General features: G+C 27.6%; 1 protein-coding gene across 3 annotated transcripts in view; it reads left to right on the top strand.

Annotated features, from left to right (window-relative positions):
- LOC122499074 (SUN domain-containing ossification factor) overlaps nucleotides 1–18,544 on the top strand; it is a 176,896-nt gene that overhangs the window by 151,713 nt on the left and 6,639 nt on the right. Inside the window, exons 3-5 of one of the 3 annotated variants that reach the window (XM_043607143.1) lie at nucleotides 4,490–4,796; nucleotides 5,314–5,885; nucleotides 9,856–11,705. In XM_043607143.1, the coding sequence (XP_043463078.1) occupies nucleotides 4,636–4,796; nucleotides 5,314–5,885; nucleotides 9,856–11,705 (2,583 nt within the window). In that variant the 5' untranslated portion in view covers nucleotides 4,490–4,635. The remainder of the gene's footprint in view (nucleotides 1–4,489; nucleotides 4,797–5,313; nucleotides 5,886–9,855; nucleotides 11,706–18,544) is intronic. The other 2 variants (XM_043607144.1, XM_043607142.1) reach the window with 2 other exon arrangements.

Raw genomic sequence — 18,544 nt, 5'->3', positions numbered from 1 at the left:
ATATTTTAGAAGTCGTTTGGCCAATAATTTATTTAGATATTTTTAAAAAATCTTCGTTTTCAAAGTTTTACAAAAATTTGAATAACTTCTAAAATAATGGAAGCTTTTTAATGATCTTAGGCTTATTTTAAAGGTCATTTGCTACACTACAAGAATTTACTTATATGCATTAACGTGTAATTTTTTTCTTAGAAAATGCAGGCCATCAAACTTGGACCAAAAAAATTCAAAAAATTTGAAACAATCTTATTAACAGAAAAATAATTTTTAAAATTCAAACGTATTTTTTTATTAAATTTTCTTGAAAAATCTACACCATATGATGTTTTATATATTTTCTAGAATAGTTTTTAGTACAAAAAAATTGTACCAAATTTTTTGAATTTTTTTGGTCTAAGTTTGAAGGTCTGCATTTTCTAAGAAAAAAATTATATGTTAATGCCTATAAATAATTCTAATAGTGTAGCAAATGAGCTTCCGGAAAGTATAACCGCACATAAAATTCTGACCGCCATGCTAATTCAATGGGCGTCAGAATTTTATGTGTGGTTATACTTTCCGGAGGCTCAAATGACCTTTAAAATAAGCCTAGGGTCATTAAAAAGCTTCCATTATTTTAGAAGTTATTCAAATTTTTGTAAAACATTGAAAATGACGATGTTTTTAAAATATCTAAATAAAATATTGGCCAAATGACTTCTAAAAGATCTTGTTCTTTTCAAAATTTTATCATCTTTCAAAAAATAAAAAGAAAATAATTTAAGTTTCGATACATTTTATGTTTTAAAACGTTTTTCAATCGCCTGAAAATTGTTGGTCTCTCAATTTTGACCGGGAGTGTATATTTGATTTTCATTATTTTTTCCGCTAAATAAAATTATGTTGAAAATCTTAGCATTTAAGTGAAATATTGTAAAAGTTGCAGGGAAGATTTCTCCTTTTTTCAATTTTAAGCTCTTCTTTTAAAAAAATCAATTAAAATCAATTCATATTTTTGTTCGAATAATTTTCTCTATAATTTTCTCTTGGAAATACAACAATAATTATACCAAATTTTAGAAACTTACTCTCTAAATTTGAAATAGTAAAAATGTTAACTAATTTGAATTAGTGAATGACTTTTTGCTTTTGAATTAGTGAATTTTAGTAGAAATTACTATTTATTATGTAAAATTTACTAATTCAAAAGCAAAACAAGTTGTAAATCCAGATGTTCATTACATGAACAATTTGCTTCCTCTTTACGATCAGCAATAAAAAAAATTTGCTTCCTCGTGGAGGAAGCATTAACGATAATATGTTTCATTTTTAAATCATTTTTAATACAATTTAACATTTATAAAATAAAGTTCATTCGTCTTAATAGAAAGAATAAAATTTTCTTATACAGTAATATAAATCTAAATAAACAAAAAAATTTTTAGTAAAAAAGTTAATTTTTCAAATTTAATTGTAATTAATTCTATAAATTTCAATAGAATATATACTTTATATATACCAATCGATCCGTTTTGGAGCAAAGAATAAGATTTTAGAAATAAATGAGTAAGATTTTCTTATACGGCAACATAATTTTGCGGAAAGAACTCATTTTTTGATAAAAATGCGAATTTTTCAGCTTTAATTGTGATTAACTCTATACATTCTCATACAATTTATACTTTTTATATACCAATCGATTCGCCTTGATGCAAAGAATAAGATTTTATTATATATTAACTTCAATAACCAACTTAAAAAAATTTTTTTAGAAAAAAGTCAAAAAAAATTTTTTTTAAGTTGGTTATTGAAGTTAATATAATATAATAAAATCTTATTCTTTGCATCAAGGCGAATCGATTGGTATATAAAAAGTATAAATTGTATGAGAATGTATAGAGTTAATCACAATTAAAGTTGAAAAATTCGCATTTTTATCAAAAAATGAGTTCTTTCCGCAAAATTATGTTGCCGTATGAGAAAATCTTACTCATTTATTTCTAAAATCTTATTCTTTGCTCCAAGACGGATCGATTGGTATTTTTTAAAGTCTATCAATCCACACGGAGAGAAGAGTTGCAGTAAATGTGACAGAACGCGTTTAGTAAATCATTTAGTGCACCGGTTAGTGGCGCCAACTGTATGTTTAGTATAATACACTACGACACCTCTCTGTTTAGTAGAATATACTGTTTGCTCAGTGTATCTTACTATCTTACTAAACAGTGCAGTAGATGGCACTGTCTGTACCGTCAGTCCAAACCTAACGATTCTGTTTAGTAGATTTAACTGCCATGTCAGTAGAATCTACTACGCCCTTCTCTCCGTGCATTTCAAGATATTTTTACGACAAATACCTAATAAGTTTTAGCCAAATTCGTTAAAGCCTCTTCGAGTTATCGTGTTCACAAAAATCTGGATCCACACACACACACACACATACATACATACATACATACATACATACATACATACATACATCCGGACAATTGTTCAGGGTCTTATACACGGAGAAACTTTTTCTTATAATATTAAATATATTTGGTTATGTTTATTCTAAAAGTACGTTAGAATGTGAGGATTTTTCGTGCGTTGTGCTAATAATTTCATCATTAATACGAAAATATGATAAGTTCGTTATATATTAAGCAACCTTCGGTGTACAAAAATTACTATCTGCATTAGAAATAGTCTTATTTTTCTTTAGAAAAGAATAAAATGCTAGTTTTTGTTTGTGAAATAATACGGTAATTCTAACCTTTTTTCCACATATAGATAGAATATATAACAGACATTCTAACGTAACATACCAATTTTGGAAGGACTGCGGGCGGACTTAACCGATTTCGCCCGAGCATCACCGAGTCCATCACCTGACGTCGCGAACTAACCCTAATGTTTTCGAAGTTGAAATTCACACGTGTATGAAAGAAAAAAACCTTTTATTAATAAACGTGAATGTCTCCTCATGCCAAAATAAATTCAAGAACTTTTCCTCAATATAACATAATTTTTTTCACGACTTTTACTTATTTACATAATTTGATTAGTAAGTTATTTTAAAAAATGCTCTCTCTCGAAGGCACATATTTTTCCACTCGTTTAATATATAAGGACGATTCAGCTGTGTACTTCTAACGAATCGTGCGATCTTTCGGTTTCCGTGACCAATCGTCGTGTCTTTACTTGCGTGTGCGTGTGTGCGTTAATAATATAGGTTAGGTTCTTACGTCGTGTTATAAATATATTTACCTACAGTTACAGTGACATACACTAATAATGCCATCTACCATCAGATCCAAGTATCACTATCGTCTCTATGAGTATCTATAGACAATTAATTTGTTGTGTTTCTTTTTAATTCATGGCTTTCCCAACTTTGCAAAAATTATTATTTTCTTTCTAAAACAACATACTAATTTTCGTTAGTTTCCTTATGAAGAACTGTAAAATATATACTGAATGAGTGTTTTTGATAGTCTCAATAGCAATTTCTATAACCTATGTCGTTTTTCCCTTGAATCTAACCTAACATACTAAAATGTCTCACCAGTTTTAAGAATTAGTGGTATTAAAAGTTTCTCCGTGTATAACATAGTCCCATATAGAAGAAAATTTGTTAAAAGGATTTTTAAAAATTTTGTAAATTAAACGACTACAAAGCTTCCTCACGAAGAAGCAAAATCAGTCATTACACAGGAAAAAAAAGTCTGACTCCGTTTACACCTTAAATTCAGCCCATGTATTTCACATAAGTCTGTCCTTGTTTAACGGGGCTGACTCCGTTTACACCTTAAATTCAGCCTCAAAAATAGGCTGAAAGTAAAACTTTTTGTTTAGTTTGTAATTCAAATTTGGAAATATTTTTACTCATTCTTTAGAGAGTAGGTGAAAAATATCAATTTGTAACGAATTTTAGCCATCTAGGTGAAAAATTAGAATTTTTTGTTGATAATATCTTTGTGTTTGTGTTTGAGATTTTAAGATTTTTTAAATCAGCTTTTAAAATCAATTTAAATCCGCTTCACAATATTTTGTCTGAAATTTATGACAATTTTCTACCAAATTTCAACTATAAAAGTAAACATTTTTTGGAAATTTACTGTTAAGAATTTTAAGTCTTTTCTTAAAGGAAATATTTCATCTTATTAAAAATAAAAAATAAAATAAAATTCTTATATTTTCTGTTTATAGTTTTTATTAGAAAAAAAAGTTGTCATAATTTTCAAAAACAAAAACTATTTAATGTAGAAATTATAATTATCTGTCCTTCAAGATCAATATTTCCTTTATAAATAATGATAAAATTTACGCAATTTTACACGAAGCATATAAAATTTGAACTTAAAAAATGTCATTTTGTTGGTATTATTCGATAAATAATTAGAGGCTTTTGAATAATTTTGATGATGGAAACTTGATCGCTTTTTTTTGTATTGTGAAACGAAAATATTGACAATTTTTTCCTATTTATTAAGCTAAAATATTTTTTTTACCATTTGACGTACAGGATATATCTGAAATTCGATAGGAGGAGAAAACGATTATAAGAAGAAAGGAGGGGAAAATATTTATAGACTTGTTAAGAAGAAAATAAAAAGTTATGATATTAGAATCATCAATGATTCGTGACGGAAAAAGTAAAAGAAAGAGGATATGGGAAAAATTATATTAAAGAATTCTCAAGAGTGTCCTATGCACTGGATGGAGGATCCAGGAACTCAAATTTCAACATCGCGATATCTTCTTCATGCGACTGCTCTTTATTTCGTTATTATTGTTACTTTATGGTGCATTCCCGCCTGTCTTTATCATCGGTGAGATAATAAATCAATTTTAAGTTATGATTCTCATAAAATTTTCTCATTTAGGAAAAACTTTTGATGCAAATTATATAAGTGGAATTTAATTCTAATGAAATAAATTATTATTACTTTCTTTACGTTGGAAAATAAAAATATTACAAATAAATTTCCAGTTTTAATTTTTGTAAAAATTTCTATTTGTTCAGGAAAATTAGAAATTACAATTTTATTATCATTAAAAAAATGGAATAATTAGGATTGAAAAAAATTACAACGAAATTGAAATTTATTCATGTTTTTGTAAAATTTTGTAGGATTTCCATTTTGAAAAAATTTCTCCCCTTATCACTGATATATATATATATATATATATATATATATATATATATATCAGTGCCCCTTATTAACAATCCTTGCCAAATGGTCTCGAGTGTATTTTCCCTAAAGCAACTTAAATTGTAGTTTAAATATTCAAATATTAAAAATAAAAATAGGAAATAATTGTAACGAATTTTTTTCTCCTTTTCAGAATATCAGAATCCGGTCAATCAGTGGTACTGACATTAGTTGATACTGCGGCCTCCGAACTGCAAAGTTTGGCTGATCCAAAAATCGTCTCGGAATTTAGAGCAAGATCATTGTCAAATAATTTATCATTAAGTAATACAACGCCGAGAAAAGAGGAAGAAATATTTGAGACTGCCACTGAGACGAAATCAGAAATTGTCATAACAACTGAGAGAGTTAATGACAGTGCAATTATTAATAATATTACCGAGGCAAAAGAGACGAAAGCACTTAATGACGATGCCGAAACTGTAGTTATTGTTAGGGCTGAGAAAAAGTCGGGTGTCGAGGAAAATATTAAAATTGAAGATGAAATCCAAGTGGCGAAAGACGAAGCATTGGAGAATGTGGAAATTAATCAAGTGACGGAATTAAATGAAAGTTCAACTAAAACACAAATTGAAAGTAATGATGATACGCCATCCATTGCTTCCGAGGGGATTATCACACCAGGACCTTCTGACACCCAAGAGGATATGCCATCATTTATTGAATGGTCCCAAAAACAATTGGAGGAAGACGAGAAAAAGAAGAGTAAGTCTCTAATTATTATACGTATTCTTGAAAACATTTTCTGATTTACACAACTGTAACTTTTCCAAAAGTACTTTCAAGATTTCAATTCACTACTACTTTCTAGAATTTTCTTTTTTAATCAAAAGTCTTCTCTATATCAATTATTTTTAATAATATTTTTTGAAAAAGTTCTTTAAGAATTTAATTATTCAAATAAAAAAAGAAAGTTCACCTAAAATAACACTGACATTCGCTTGTTTACAATTGCATTTGACGAAATTTCAAACAATTTGAATAAAACTTTTTCAAAAAATTAACTTCTTCAAAATTTTTGGATAAATTAAATTATTTGAACAAAGAAAAAAAATTTACCTACAATAAATCTTAAATTTTATCCATTTGCTTACAATTCAATTTTACTAAACTTAACTAAATTTCAATTATTCGAAAATTATTCAATTATAAATATATAGTGTAAATGTACCACTTTTGACCACTGCTCCAGTTTTTGTCATTTTTATAAAATTTTTATTTATTTATTTATTGTATTTCCTTAAGTGAAATACTTAAATAAACTTAAATATAAATAATTACAATAAATATTAACTAGTGGCCAAAACTGGTGCTTCTACCCTATTCAAAATTTTAAATAATTTCAGAACAATTTTTCAAAAAACTAACTTCTTCAGAGCTTATATAATTAATATTATTTAAAACTTTAATTTCCTGAAATTTAAAATTGAATTAAATTAGTCAAAATAAATTTAATTTCATATTCTGTAAAGTTCAATTCTTGTCAGAAATTGAATAAACTTTTAAAGTTTTGTATAAAAATTGGTGGTGATTTCAAAGTTTATAAGGGAAAGAGAAAAAGTATAAAAAGAATTAAATCTTTAAAAATAATAATAATAATAATAATAATAATAATTTTAATTTTATTATCTTTTCAAATGTTTCTGGACACGAAAATTCATAATTTTCTAATGAATTTTAGAAATTTAATATTTTTCCAGTAAACTTTGATAAAATTCCCTAACTTTCTTTTGAATTCCTTGATCTGTGACAACCCTGTTCGACTTATTTTAATGAAATTAGATTTTTTCGTCTTAGACCTTTCGTCCTATTAAATTACTAATTTTTTGTGTAAAACGCTACTTAAATTTCAAAGGTTTAAAATTGAAATTTTAGGAAAGATAATATTCTTCAAAAAATCTTTTTAAATATTACTAAAAATAATTGCTTAACAGAAGCATTTCAGTTAATAATTCCAAAAAATAATTTTATTTTGGAATATTTATTCTTGTAATTTTTAGAAATAATTAAATTTCAGGTAATTTGAAATTGTATAAAATAATAAAATAATTTAATTAAGTTACTGAAGTAATTAGTAATTTAGAAATTCTGAAAAACATTAATTTTTGAAATATTTTAATGAAAATTTCATCAAGATAATTAAAAGACTTTTAAAAAGAGTCTTGTTTTTGAAGCAAAACTATTAAAAATTAGAAATAATTTACTTAAATATCATTAAATTTTAACTGTCTAAACATATTCGAAAAGGTCTAATTTCATGTGAGGACAAAGTAAATACAACGATTATTTTCGACGATTAATATTCAATTTATTTTCGATTAATTGTGGGTCTCGATCAAAGAACCGGTTATAATTTTTTATTACTCAAAATTCTCCATCTGTAAGTAAAACAGGATTTAGAATTTTAATTTACAGTAAGTCTTTACTTTACTTTTCTTTTTTAATTTACAGTCGTATTTATATAAAGATTTTACAGTAATTCTCCTCCAGAAATTGTGATTTAAAACTTATTAATTTTTTATTTATAGCACAACGATTTTTAGCTGATAAAAATTATAACCAGTTCTTTGATCGAGACCCCAATTTCTGTAAATTTCAGTCTAAACAAATTTAAAAACTTAAATTTCAATTATTTTTAATTCAAAATTTATAATTTCAATCAATTGCTATTTTAATTGATTTATTGACATAAAATTTTAATTTATTCTAATTTTAATTTATCCAAATTTTAATTCGTCTAAATTTTAATTCTATCTAAATTAGGGGAGAGTGGGGCAAACCGGCCATACTAACGGTTTTTTTACTCTTGTGACTAAACGAATCAACCGATTTCATTTTTCGATGGCTTGTTTGAAAGATCATTTAATTGCGCAACTTTTTCCCAGAGACACCTATACTTTATCTTTTATTGTTTAGTTGCTGTGTTAACTTTAACAAATTTTGCAAACTGGTCGGTTTGACTCACCCTCTGGGGTAAACTGGCCACCCCATGGGGCAAATCAGCCACCTAGGTTTTTTATCTATAATATTGCATTTGTATTATCTACAATAACAACAAACATAAAGAATCATGTGAACAATGGTTATAATAATGTAAATAATAATACAGGATTGAATTTCAATTAAATAAATAATTTTTTTAAATAACAAAAAAAAATGTTTGAAATTATCAGAGAAACAATATTAAAGGGTCCAATTCTCATTGGAAAACAATTATTTTTCATTGAAAGTAAATATTTTAATGAAAAAAATATTCTAATTAATAATAATTTTCGTGAAACTCTGATACAATGCAAATATCCTATGCAAACCGGCATAGGGTATGGGGCTATGGGGCAAACCGGCCGGTTTGCCCCACCGAAAACTGGCCGCTTTGCCCCACAGGCTCATTTTGAGAATTAATATTTGTTTAAAAAGACCGCTTTGCAAATTCATCAAACTTTTTGGTGGTAAATATTCCTGAGGTGTGTACCTTCAAAGCCTAAAACCTAATATTTGGAAATATTACACTATTTCCTCAGAATTTCCTTAAGAAAAAATTCGTAAAAGTGTAGAAAAAACTAAAAAAAAACTTTTGCTCCCAGCGTTGCACAAACAAAAGTAAAAAATGTCAAATTGAAAAAATAAAGTATACTACACATGGTTGTTTCAAATTTCTAAATAGCACTTTTGAAAATTTCGGAGATATTGACACCTGGCCGGTTTACCCACCGGGCCGGTTTGCCCCACTCTCCCCTGTAATTCAAAATTTTCTTTGAAAAATTAAAAGTGGAAAATTAGAAAAAATTTAATTAATTTAATAATATTCAAGATTGGAATCTAGTTTAAAAATTTACGAATATATGTAATTGTAATTTTGGATTTTTTTATAATAACAAAATTGTTGAAAAGTAGAATAAATTAAAAATTTGATAACTTGAAATTTTTTATCGTTTTTTATCGAATTTATGGAAATTTAACTAATTTTAAATTTCAATCAATTAAATTTGAATTTGATTAAATTAGTATTTATTAAAATTTGTAAAAATTAATTTTTAAAGAACAGAATTCAGATTCAGATAGAAATTTCAATCGAATTTATATTTGATTAAAATAAGAATAAATTCAAATTTTGATTAATTAAATTAATTAAAAATCATAATTGCTTTAAATTTACATTACTTGACATTTCTTTCTTAAAATTTTAAATTCTAATTTTATTATAATAATATTGTGGGCAAGTAATTAATACAAAATTCAATTAATTAACATTTTTATTGTCCAGAAATTTTTTATAATAAATTCTACTTTTTAAAATTAATTTATCCAAATTTTATATTAAAAAATTTTTAAACACTCAAAAGAACGAAATATTTTTTTACATACTCGGTGAAATGATAATCAAATAAATTAAAAAATTTTGTTCTTTTAAACTTGATGAAAAAATTCAAGTTCCACAATCTTTTCTCAATGCAAAAAAAGCGAAAGTTTTATAAATTTACATAAGTGATAATAATATAAAAAGCGATAAAAATAAATTTTTCCAAAGCTCTTCACTTTGCGCTAAACTAATTTAAAAAGTTACACAAAAGTTAAAACATTAAAAAAGGAAAAATAAGAAAAAAATAAGGAAAATAAAGAAAATGTTTTGAAAAATTGAAAATTACATTTTTCTTATAATTTATTTTTGTTTTAGCACATCCAAATGTTTCTGTTCAAACTCCTGGAAGTCCGGGAAAGAGCGTCGGTGGAATGAAAATGCGCTCGAAAAATTACGCCTCACCGGATTGTGGAGCGAAAATCATAGCTGCTAATCATGAGTCGCAAAGTGCTCGAAATGTTCTTGTTTCGACGCGCGACGAATATATGCTAAACAAATGTACCTCACGAATTTGGTTTATTGTCGAACTTTGTGAAGCGATTCAAGCGAAGAAAATTGAATTAGCCAACTTTGAATTATTTAGCTCGTCGCCAAAAGAATTTTCCGTTTTTGTCAATGATCGTTATCCAACACGAGAATGGAGTTCTGTGGGTCATTTCACTGCAAAAGACGAGCGCGATATACAAAGTTTTGTCCTACAACCACAATTATTTGGAAAATTTATTAAAATCGAGCTCCATTCACATTATGGCTCAGAGCATTTTTGTCCAATTTCCCTTTTTCGCGCCTATGGCACCAGTGAATTTGAAGTACTCGAGACTGAAACCGAGGTGCAAACATCAAATTCAGATGACGAGGACAACGACAATGAGAACGGTGAGGAACTCTTTGAATCTGAAGGCGGTGAATCGACGAGAAATTTATTTGGCAGTGCAAGGGACGCCGTTTTGAGTATCGTTCGTAAAGCAGCTGAAGTTCTCGTTAAAACGGGCGATTTGAGTCGAAATAATATCACGAAAATTCAAGAAAGTATCAGAGGTGATTTATTTCAAAGTTCCTTTACCAGTTGCACAACACCGAGATATGCGATCGTCTGTAAAAATTGTTCGGACGATAGATTCGCCCGAGTTTTTCAACTATTGAGTTGTAGACATCGCGATCTGAGTTCTCTGCTTGATAAAAATCTGATAAAAAATACGTTACGTGACAGTCACCTTTGCTTTACTCAAACCGGAAAATCCGAAGAGGATGAAGACTCTTGTAAGGCCCGTGATCTTCAAGCGACATTTCTCGCCTCTGTTCTCACACCCGATTACCTCATTGCACTTTGCAATGTCCTAGCCGCCAAAGACGGAAAAGTTGTTCTCAATTCAAGCGACGAAATTGCCCCAATTCCCGACAATGGAACACTGAAGGAAGAAATCCTCGGATCGAAGGAAGAGAAACGTGATTTTTCAATTGACAACGTACCCAAAGTGACGCCTCCCTGTTCACTCGACACCACTTCCCCGGCTTGCAAACCAACCATTAACATTCAAGAACGTCACAGCAATTCCAATGAGAATTTAGACAAAGAATCCGAATCAATTTCAGTAACTCTTGTCGAAGCTTCAACGACTAATGAAATTCTCACAACCCAAATAAAACCCACGAAAACATTGAATAATGAGGAAACAAAAAAGGAAGTGCCCGTTCTGGAACCAAGTAAGGATCAAATTGACACGCCCGAAATTGTGACCACTTTATCGCCAAATAATGCCCCGAGTCCGGTTATCAAGCAACAGGATGATTTTGCAACACAAAGTGAAATAGTGGGCAAAATTGAGAACACAATTCACGTTTCTTCGACTCTTATCACTAATAATGAAGCGGAAAAGACTGACATTGAGGATAAAGAAACGCAGGTGAAAATTCAGGAGGTGAATAAATTGGTTGATGTGAAAATTGAGGGACAAGAACAAACTAAATTAGATTTAGGTGAGGAGGTTAAAATTCTCTCTCAGGAGCAAATGAATTTCGATAGTCTTCTATCTGATTTTAAAGAATTTGAGGGAGATTCCGTTAATAATGGACAAAGTGGCAGTGCATCTGCAGCACAACCCACGGCTAGTTCTACACCTCAGCAGAAGGAATCCGTTTTTCTTAGACTCTCGAACAGAATTAAGGTATGATTTAAATTATTCTTTAGTTGTTAAATAAGAATAATAATTCTTACGAAAATAAATACCTATAGTTATTTCTCTAAATTTTAATGAATGAAATATTTTTTTGTGTTCGAATATTTTTCAAAATACTAGAATGAAATGAAAAATATTGTAATTGAAAGTTTGAATTTCTTATGAATTTTATGTTTTATTTAATTGTTTATTTTTTCAAATTTCTCAAAGAATTTTTATTTTCAATGTTCCAAAAGCTTCTAAAACTAAATTCGTCGTTCGAAAATGAACGACGTTATTTTTGTTACTTCTTGTAATTTGTATTTCTTTATAAAAAAAAATAACTTCACATTAAAACAATAAGTGCTTAACTAAGTAAACGTTTCATTTTTATTATGTTTTATTTCAGTATAATAATTTTTGAAAATATTTAAGTAAGAAAACTCTCTTTACGTTTTATCACGATCAACACTTTAGGAAAATTATTTTAACGAATTTTTATTTGGACAATTTCTCATTTAATAAATTTTGAATTCATTTCTCCTTTAAAATTAATTTTTATTTAACAGTGTTAGGTAATTAATGAGTTAATTAATTTACCAGATTTCTTTTTTAAGGAATATTTATTCACTATAATTGATAAATCATAATTGATAATCATAATCATAATTGGCGTCTTAGCCCAGTGTAATAATTTTACGAAAACTTTAAACATGTGTCAAGTTTTCAAAAATGTGATATTTTTAAAAACGGGGAGACAATTTTCTCAAAATCTACTGAAACGATGTAATAAAATCAAAAACCATTTGATTCTTCATTTGTTAATTTCACATTTTTACCCCTTGTTATTTTCTACGGGGGTAAATTGACCCAAAAAACACTGTATTTTTTCTATTGTTTCAAAACAATTCCTTCAAAGAATTTTATTAAATTTTTCAATTGTTTCGTATAATTTCTTTGAATTTTTTGAAAAAAATTGAGTTTTTAAAAATAATTTTAATTGAAAATTTTGAAAGTAATTGAATTATATGAAGAATTTCTTGCAAGTTTTTTAAATAATCGTGTTTGTTAATAATTAAGTGAGTTATTTAATTATTTAATTTCTAAAAATAATTGAATCCTTTCAAGAAATTTTATTAAAATTTATGTAAAAAATAAACAATAATAATTAATTAATTAAGAACTTAATAAGTAAATGTTTTAATTATAGTAAATTTTGTAGCGTCCGAGTGGTTTTAATAATAAGACAGAAAAAACGAAGACATTCAAACAAAGATTTCTTTAAAGTTACTCCAACGTTTCAAAATTCACAGATTTCCTCTTCAGGGAGTCAATTTATCAACAGTCAGAACTTTAATTAGTCATTTCTAACGAATTTTAATTTATTTATGACTACTTTAAGTTCTGACTGTTGCTAAATTGACTCCTTGAAGAGGAAATTTGTGGATTTCGAAACGTTGGAGTAACATTAAAGAAATCTTTGATGAATGTCTTTTTTCGTTTTTTTAAAATTTTGAATCTAAAATTATTCAAAAAATAAAATTGATATTTGAAAATAAAAAAAATTTTAATTTGCAATCACAAATGACAAATTATTATTTATTCGTTGTTACTATTTATATAGTTAATTATGATTATATTTTTCATTAAAACTTTTGGTATTAACAATTTTATGTTTGAAAATAATTCTCATTCATTTATCAACATATAGTAATAATAAATGAACTTTGTCTTAGAAATTAATTTACAATTTGGCATGATGTTGCACTTTCCTCTGGCTAGATTGTAAAGATTGTGTACTAAATTTACGTAAGCAAAGTTTGAATATCTCGCGCAGACGACTGAATCCAATTAAACGTGAGAAAACAAGTGATGTAAATATCGCTTGCTGGGTGTAAAATCATGATACCTCGGATTAGCGTTGAAAAACATGATACCTCGGTTTTGATTTGAAAAACATGACATATCGTCGTTTGGTTTGAAGAACATGACACGTCGAAAACAAAAAATTTTTATTCAAATTTTGGTTGGTACCACTGACCGCGAAATTTAAAATGTGTCAAATATTTGAAACTTATATGAAATAAATAATTTCGCTTCATAATATGTCAGGTCGAAGGAGAATAAGGTAAAATAATTTTTTATAACAACAGTTACAATTCATAAAAATATCAATTCGAGAACCCTGTTTAAAAAATTTGATAGAAATGGAAAGAAAAAAATTTCTTTCCATTTCAATCCTGTTTCTGAATCAAAAATTTTCAACAATTACAATCAGTTTCTATCACATAATTTTAATAGAAAGTCTATCCAAATCAATACTTTGTCTATCCGAAAATTGTCCCATGCGTTGTCCCACTGATTTCGAAGAAAGTCCTATCAAATTCTATCAAAATTGATTATTAAAAATTGTTTCCAATCCAATAAGATTTTTTGATTTAAATTCTATCAAATCCTGTATCGAAAAATAACAAAAAGTTCTTTCCCATTGTATCCGATTGAAAACATAGTTTTAAAAAAAAATTTGTGGAAAAAATAATAAAAGATTCTTATGACCATTAGTAACATTATATTCTTAGCACACTCCAAACATACAAACATTCTAAATTAAACTGGAGGAATTAAATTAAAACTTGTACCCTATGGGAATCGAACCCCGCACCTATGACCTATCTATCTAAACGCTTAACGACCGCGGCTATCGAATCGACGTGAGAAATATTTTTCGACCTGTCTATATTAACTGCAACTTTGAAAAACGTAAGTTTATGTAAAATATTATAATTTTTGTAAGTACCTAAAAAAATACAAGCAGAAATTAAAATATTTATAGAGATTTGCAATATATGCTATTATGTTAAAAATATTAATTAAATATTTAATACATTTTTGCTCAAATGTCATTTGACCGCTTTGTAATTTTTTGCAAATATTTGCAAAAAATAACATTAAGCGAAATAAAAAACAGAAAATTCGTAAAAATTAAAATTCGCAAAATGACTGGGTCAGGCCAGCTCAACTGTGTTAAAAAAATTTCAATGATTTTCTAAAATATTAAAACTTTTATGAAACTCTGTAGTTCACAACAAAACAATAAAACACTTTTAATCGTTTTTTGAAATTTTTGTTATTTTTTTGCATTAACAAAATATTACAAACTTTAAAAAAAATTAATAACTCAAAAGTCGTTTACCATAAATTAATAAAATTAACACTGATTACACAAAATTGTTCACTCTTTTAAAAGAAAATATTTGCATGATTGTAAATTTAAAAATTCCCTATTTTTAATAACAATTTTATAAACAATTTGAATTATTTTTGTGTTCTCTACCCCTCCAAATGCAATAAAACTCATAGGAAGTATACTCAGTAGTCTTTTCTTGAAGCTCCTAATAAACAATTTTGGTATTTTCAATTTGGAATGTACCTAACGAATTTTTTATTAAAAACGCGCGTCCACTCCACAATGGGAAAAATTTGATTGTCGTGGAAAATTCAGTCTAGAAGTTACAAATATTATTTGTTTTTAATAAATTTTTTTAAATGAAAGTTTATAAAATTGTGCACCAATCAGATTAAATCTGATATCTTAACTTTAAAAAATATTATTGCTACGCATTTGTTAACTAATATTTTGGAAATTTTTTCCTCTTTTGTTCATATATGTTGTTAAATAAAAAATATTTGTTAACAGTTTTCAAAATTCTACCGCCACAGATCGGTGCGCAATTTTACAAAATTTCATTTAAAAAAAAAATTATTAAAAACAAATAATATTTGTGACCTCTATAGACTGAATTTTCCACAACAATCAACTTTTTCCCACTATGGAGTTGGCGCGCGTTTTTAATAAAAAAATTCGTTATGTACATTGGGAGCGTTCACAAATGATGTCACGTTTTTGGGGGGAGGGGGGGTCTCCACTAAACGTGACACAATGAATTTTTACATGTGAAATTGCATGAAATTGAGAAAATTTTTTAACACAGTTTAGCCGGTCTGACCCTACTATTGGCAAAATTACAAATAGCAACTGTAACAAATTCATAAAAATATCAATTCCAGAAATGCAAATTTGCAAAAATAAAATTTGCAAAACAACAATTAGCAGAAATAATGATTCATAACAGAGCAGTTTTGCAAAAAAGAAAAAATAACAATTAGCAAAAGTATCTAACAATTTGTAAAACTGTCAATTGCGAAGAATGCAAGTTTGCAAAAGTAACAAATTTGCAAAATAACAGTTTAGTAAAATAAATATTTGTAAAAATGTAAATTTGCAATAATAATTTTTTGCAAAAATAACTATTGGCGAAAATGACAATTTTATGAATTCCAATTCGCGATTAATCAAACTCTTTAAATTCCAAATAGAATGCATCCCCGAATAAAATTAAACCAAGATGACATTATTCAAGATCCAAACTCAAGCTTGTTGATTTTTAATTTGACATGACAAGTGAAATTTCATGTGGAAGGAATTTAATAGGTGTTCCATCAAAACTCATAGATAGAAAGTTATAAGACGTTTCAGATAATAGGATTTGGTAGAAAATGTATCCAGATCTTTGATAGAGAAATATAGTATTTTCTTGTTGAAAGAATTTGATAGGTATTCAATCAAAACTCATAGATAGAAAATTATAAGATTTTTCGACTCATAGAATTTGATAGAATTTGTATCCAAATCTTGGATAGAGAAATATTAAATTTTCATTTGGAAAGAATTTGATAGGTATTCAATCAAAACTCATGGATAGAAAACTATAAGAATTTTCGACTCATAAAATTTGATAGAATTTGTATCCAAATCTTGGATAGAGAAATATTAAATTTTCATTTGGAAAGAATTTGATAGGTATTCAATCAAAACTCATGGATAGAAAACTATAAGAATTTTCGACTCATAAAATTTGATAGAATTTGTATCCAAATCTTGGATAGAGAAATATTAAATTTTCATTTGGAAAGAATTTGATAGGTATTCAATCAAAACTCATGGATAGAAAATTATAAGATTTTTCGATTCATAGAATTTGATAGAATTTGTATCCAAACTCTTGATAGTAAAATATTGAATTTTAGTATATTATTAACTTTGATAGATAATACATCAAAACTTATGATAGGAATGGATTTAATTTTCTACTTTGGATAGAAGTGGATTGGATTTTTAATATTTGATTAAATTGGATTCGAATTTCAAGGATTGAAGGAAGAAAATTCTATCCAATCCTATCCATTTAAATAATTTTTTTAAACAGGGAAATGCAAGTTAGCGAAACAACAATTACCAAAAATAACAACTCATAACAAAACAATTTCGCAAAAATTAACAATTAGCAGAAGCATCTATCAATTCTTTAGACTGTTAATGCGAAGAAAGCAAGTTTGCAAAAATAACAGTGAAAAAATTAATATTTTGTAAGAATGGAAATTTGCAAAAATGACAATTTACAAAATAACAATTGGCGAAAATAACAATTCTGTGACTTCCAATTCGCTATAAATCAAACTCTTTAAATTTAGACTTGAAATTCCACATAGAACTGAATGTATCCCCGATTCAAATTAAACTTAGCTTGATGATTTTTAATTTGACATGTCAAGTAGAATGTAGTATTCGAGAATCCAAATTGAACCAAGTAGATACTTAAACTTAATTTTTGTATTTGGAATTGCAAGCTGATACTTTTAGTATGTGCGAACTTGGAAATGCAAGTAGAAATTATAAGATTAGAAATCCATGTTAAAACAAGTCGAAACAAAAATTGAAGAGGACAATCCAGAATAAATCCATTTCAATTTTATATTGGATATTCATTTCAGTTACATAAATCGGATTTCGAAGTTAAAACCAGTAGACACCAGTAGATCCATGTTCAATTTCTACTAGTCTCAACTGGTTCTTTAATATAGGGAATTAAAATAAATTTCATGTCGTGAAATATTTAAAATTATACACGGAAAAAAAAAGTTCACGAATCTCTCGTGAACTAGTATATCACTTTTGGATGGGACACAAAATTCTTGAAAATCAACAAACACAGTTCGTCAAAATTTCATCAACTCCTTCACTAGAAACATAGTACGGTTTCCGAACTTTTCGTCAAAGTTAACGAAAAATTCGTGAACTTTTAAAAAATGCTAAAAACAAGAAAAAATAATTTTTAGACACTACTTTTTTATAGTATTTCACTTAGGGCCGTCCATAAACCACGTAGCCCCATTTTTTGGGAATTTTGACCCCCCCCCTCCCCCATGTAGTACGCTATTACATGTATTAGCGCCATTTTTTCCTCTTGTCGTAGTCAATTGATTGACCCCCCCTCCCCCTCAAGAGGCTACGTGGTTTATGGATGGCCCCTTAATTTGATAACTTGACGCCTATTACGCACCCAACTACACAGAATACACAATTTTATCGCCATTAAAATTCGTAATTCGCTTCATGGGATTCGAACCTAGTACCTATACCCTATAACATAATATTTCTAACAACTAACCGCCACGGCTAAATCTAGATACACTGTCCTTCGACAAACGAAACGATTAGCTTTGTCTGCTGTAAAACTCAGGACCGTGCAAAGTAGAAAAAGTCCCTTATCTTAACTTTTAATTCATTTTATGAATTATTTGTTTCACAAAGGAAATTAGCAAACAAAAATATTCACTAAGTAATAAAAAACACTGATTCTAAATAATAACTTTCATCAAAGAATTTGCCCGAATGTAAACACCGATGACACCGACTGAATGATGAATGCTTGATCAGCCATATTTGATGCGCATTACGAACTGCGCATACTACTGAAACTCGCGAGTTCACGATTTTTTCGTCAACT

This window comes from Leptopilina heterotoma, unplaced genomic scaffold (assembly GCF_015476425.1).
Source record: "Leptopilina heterotoma isolate Lh14 unplaced genomic scaffold, ASM1547642v1 Lhet_165, whole genome shotgun sequence".
Lineage (NCBI taxonomy): Eukaryota > Metazoa > Arthropoda > Insecta > Hymenoptera > Figitidae > Leptopilina > Leptopilina heterotoma.
This window is presented reverse-complemented; position numbering and strand designations above follow the sequence as displayed.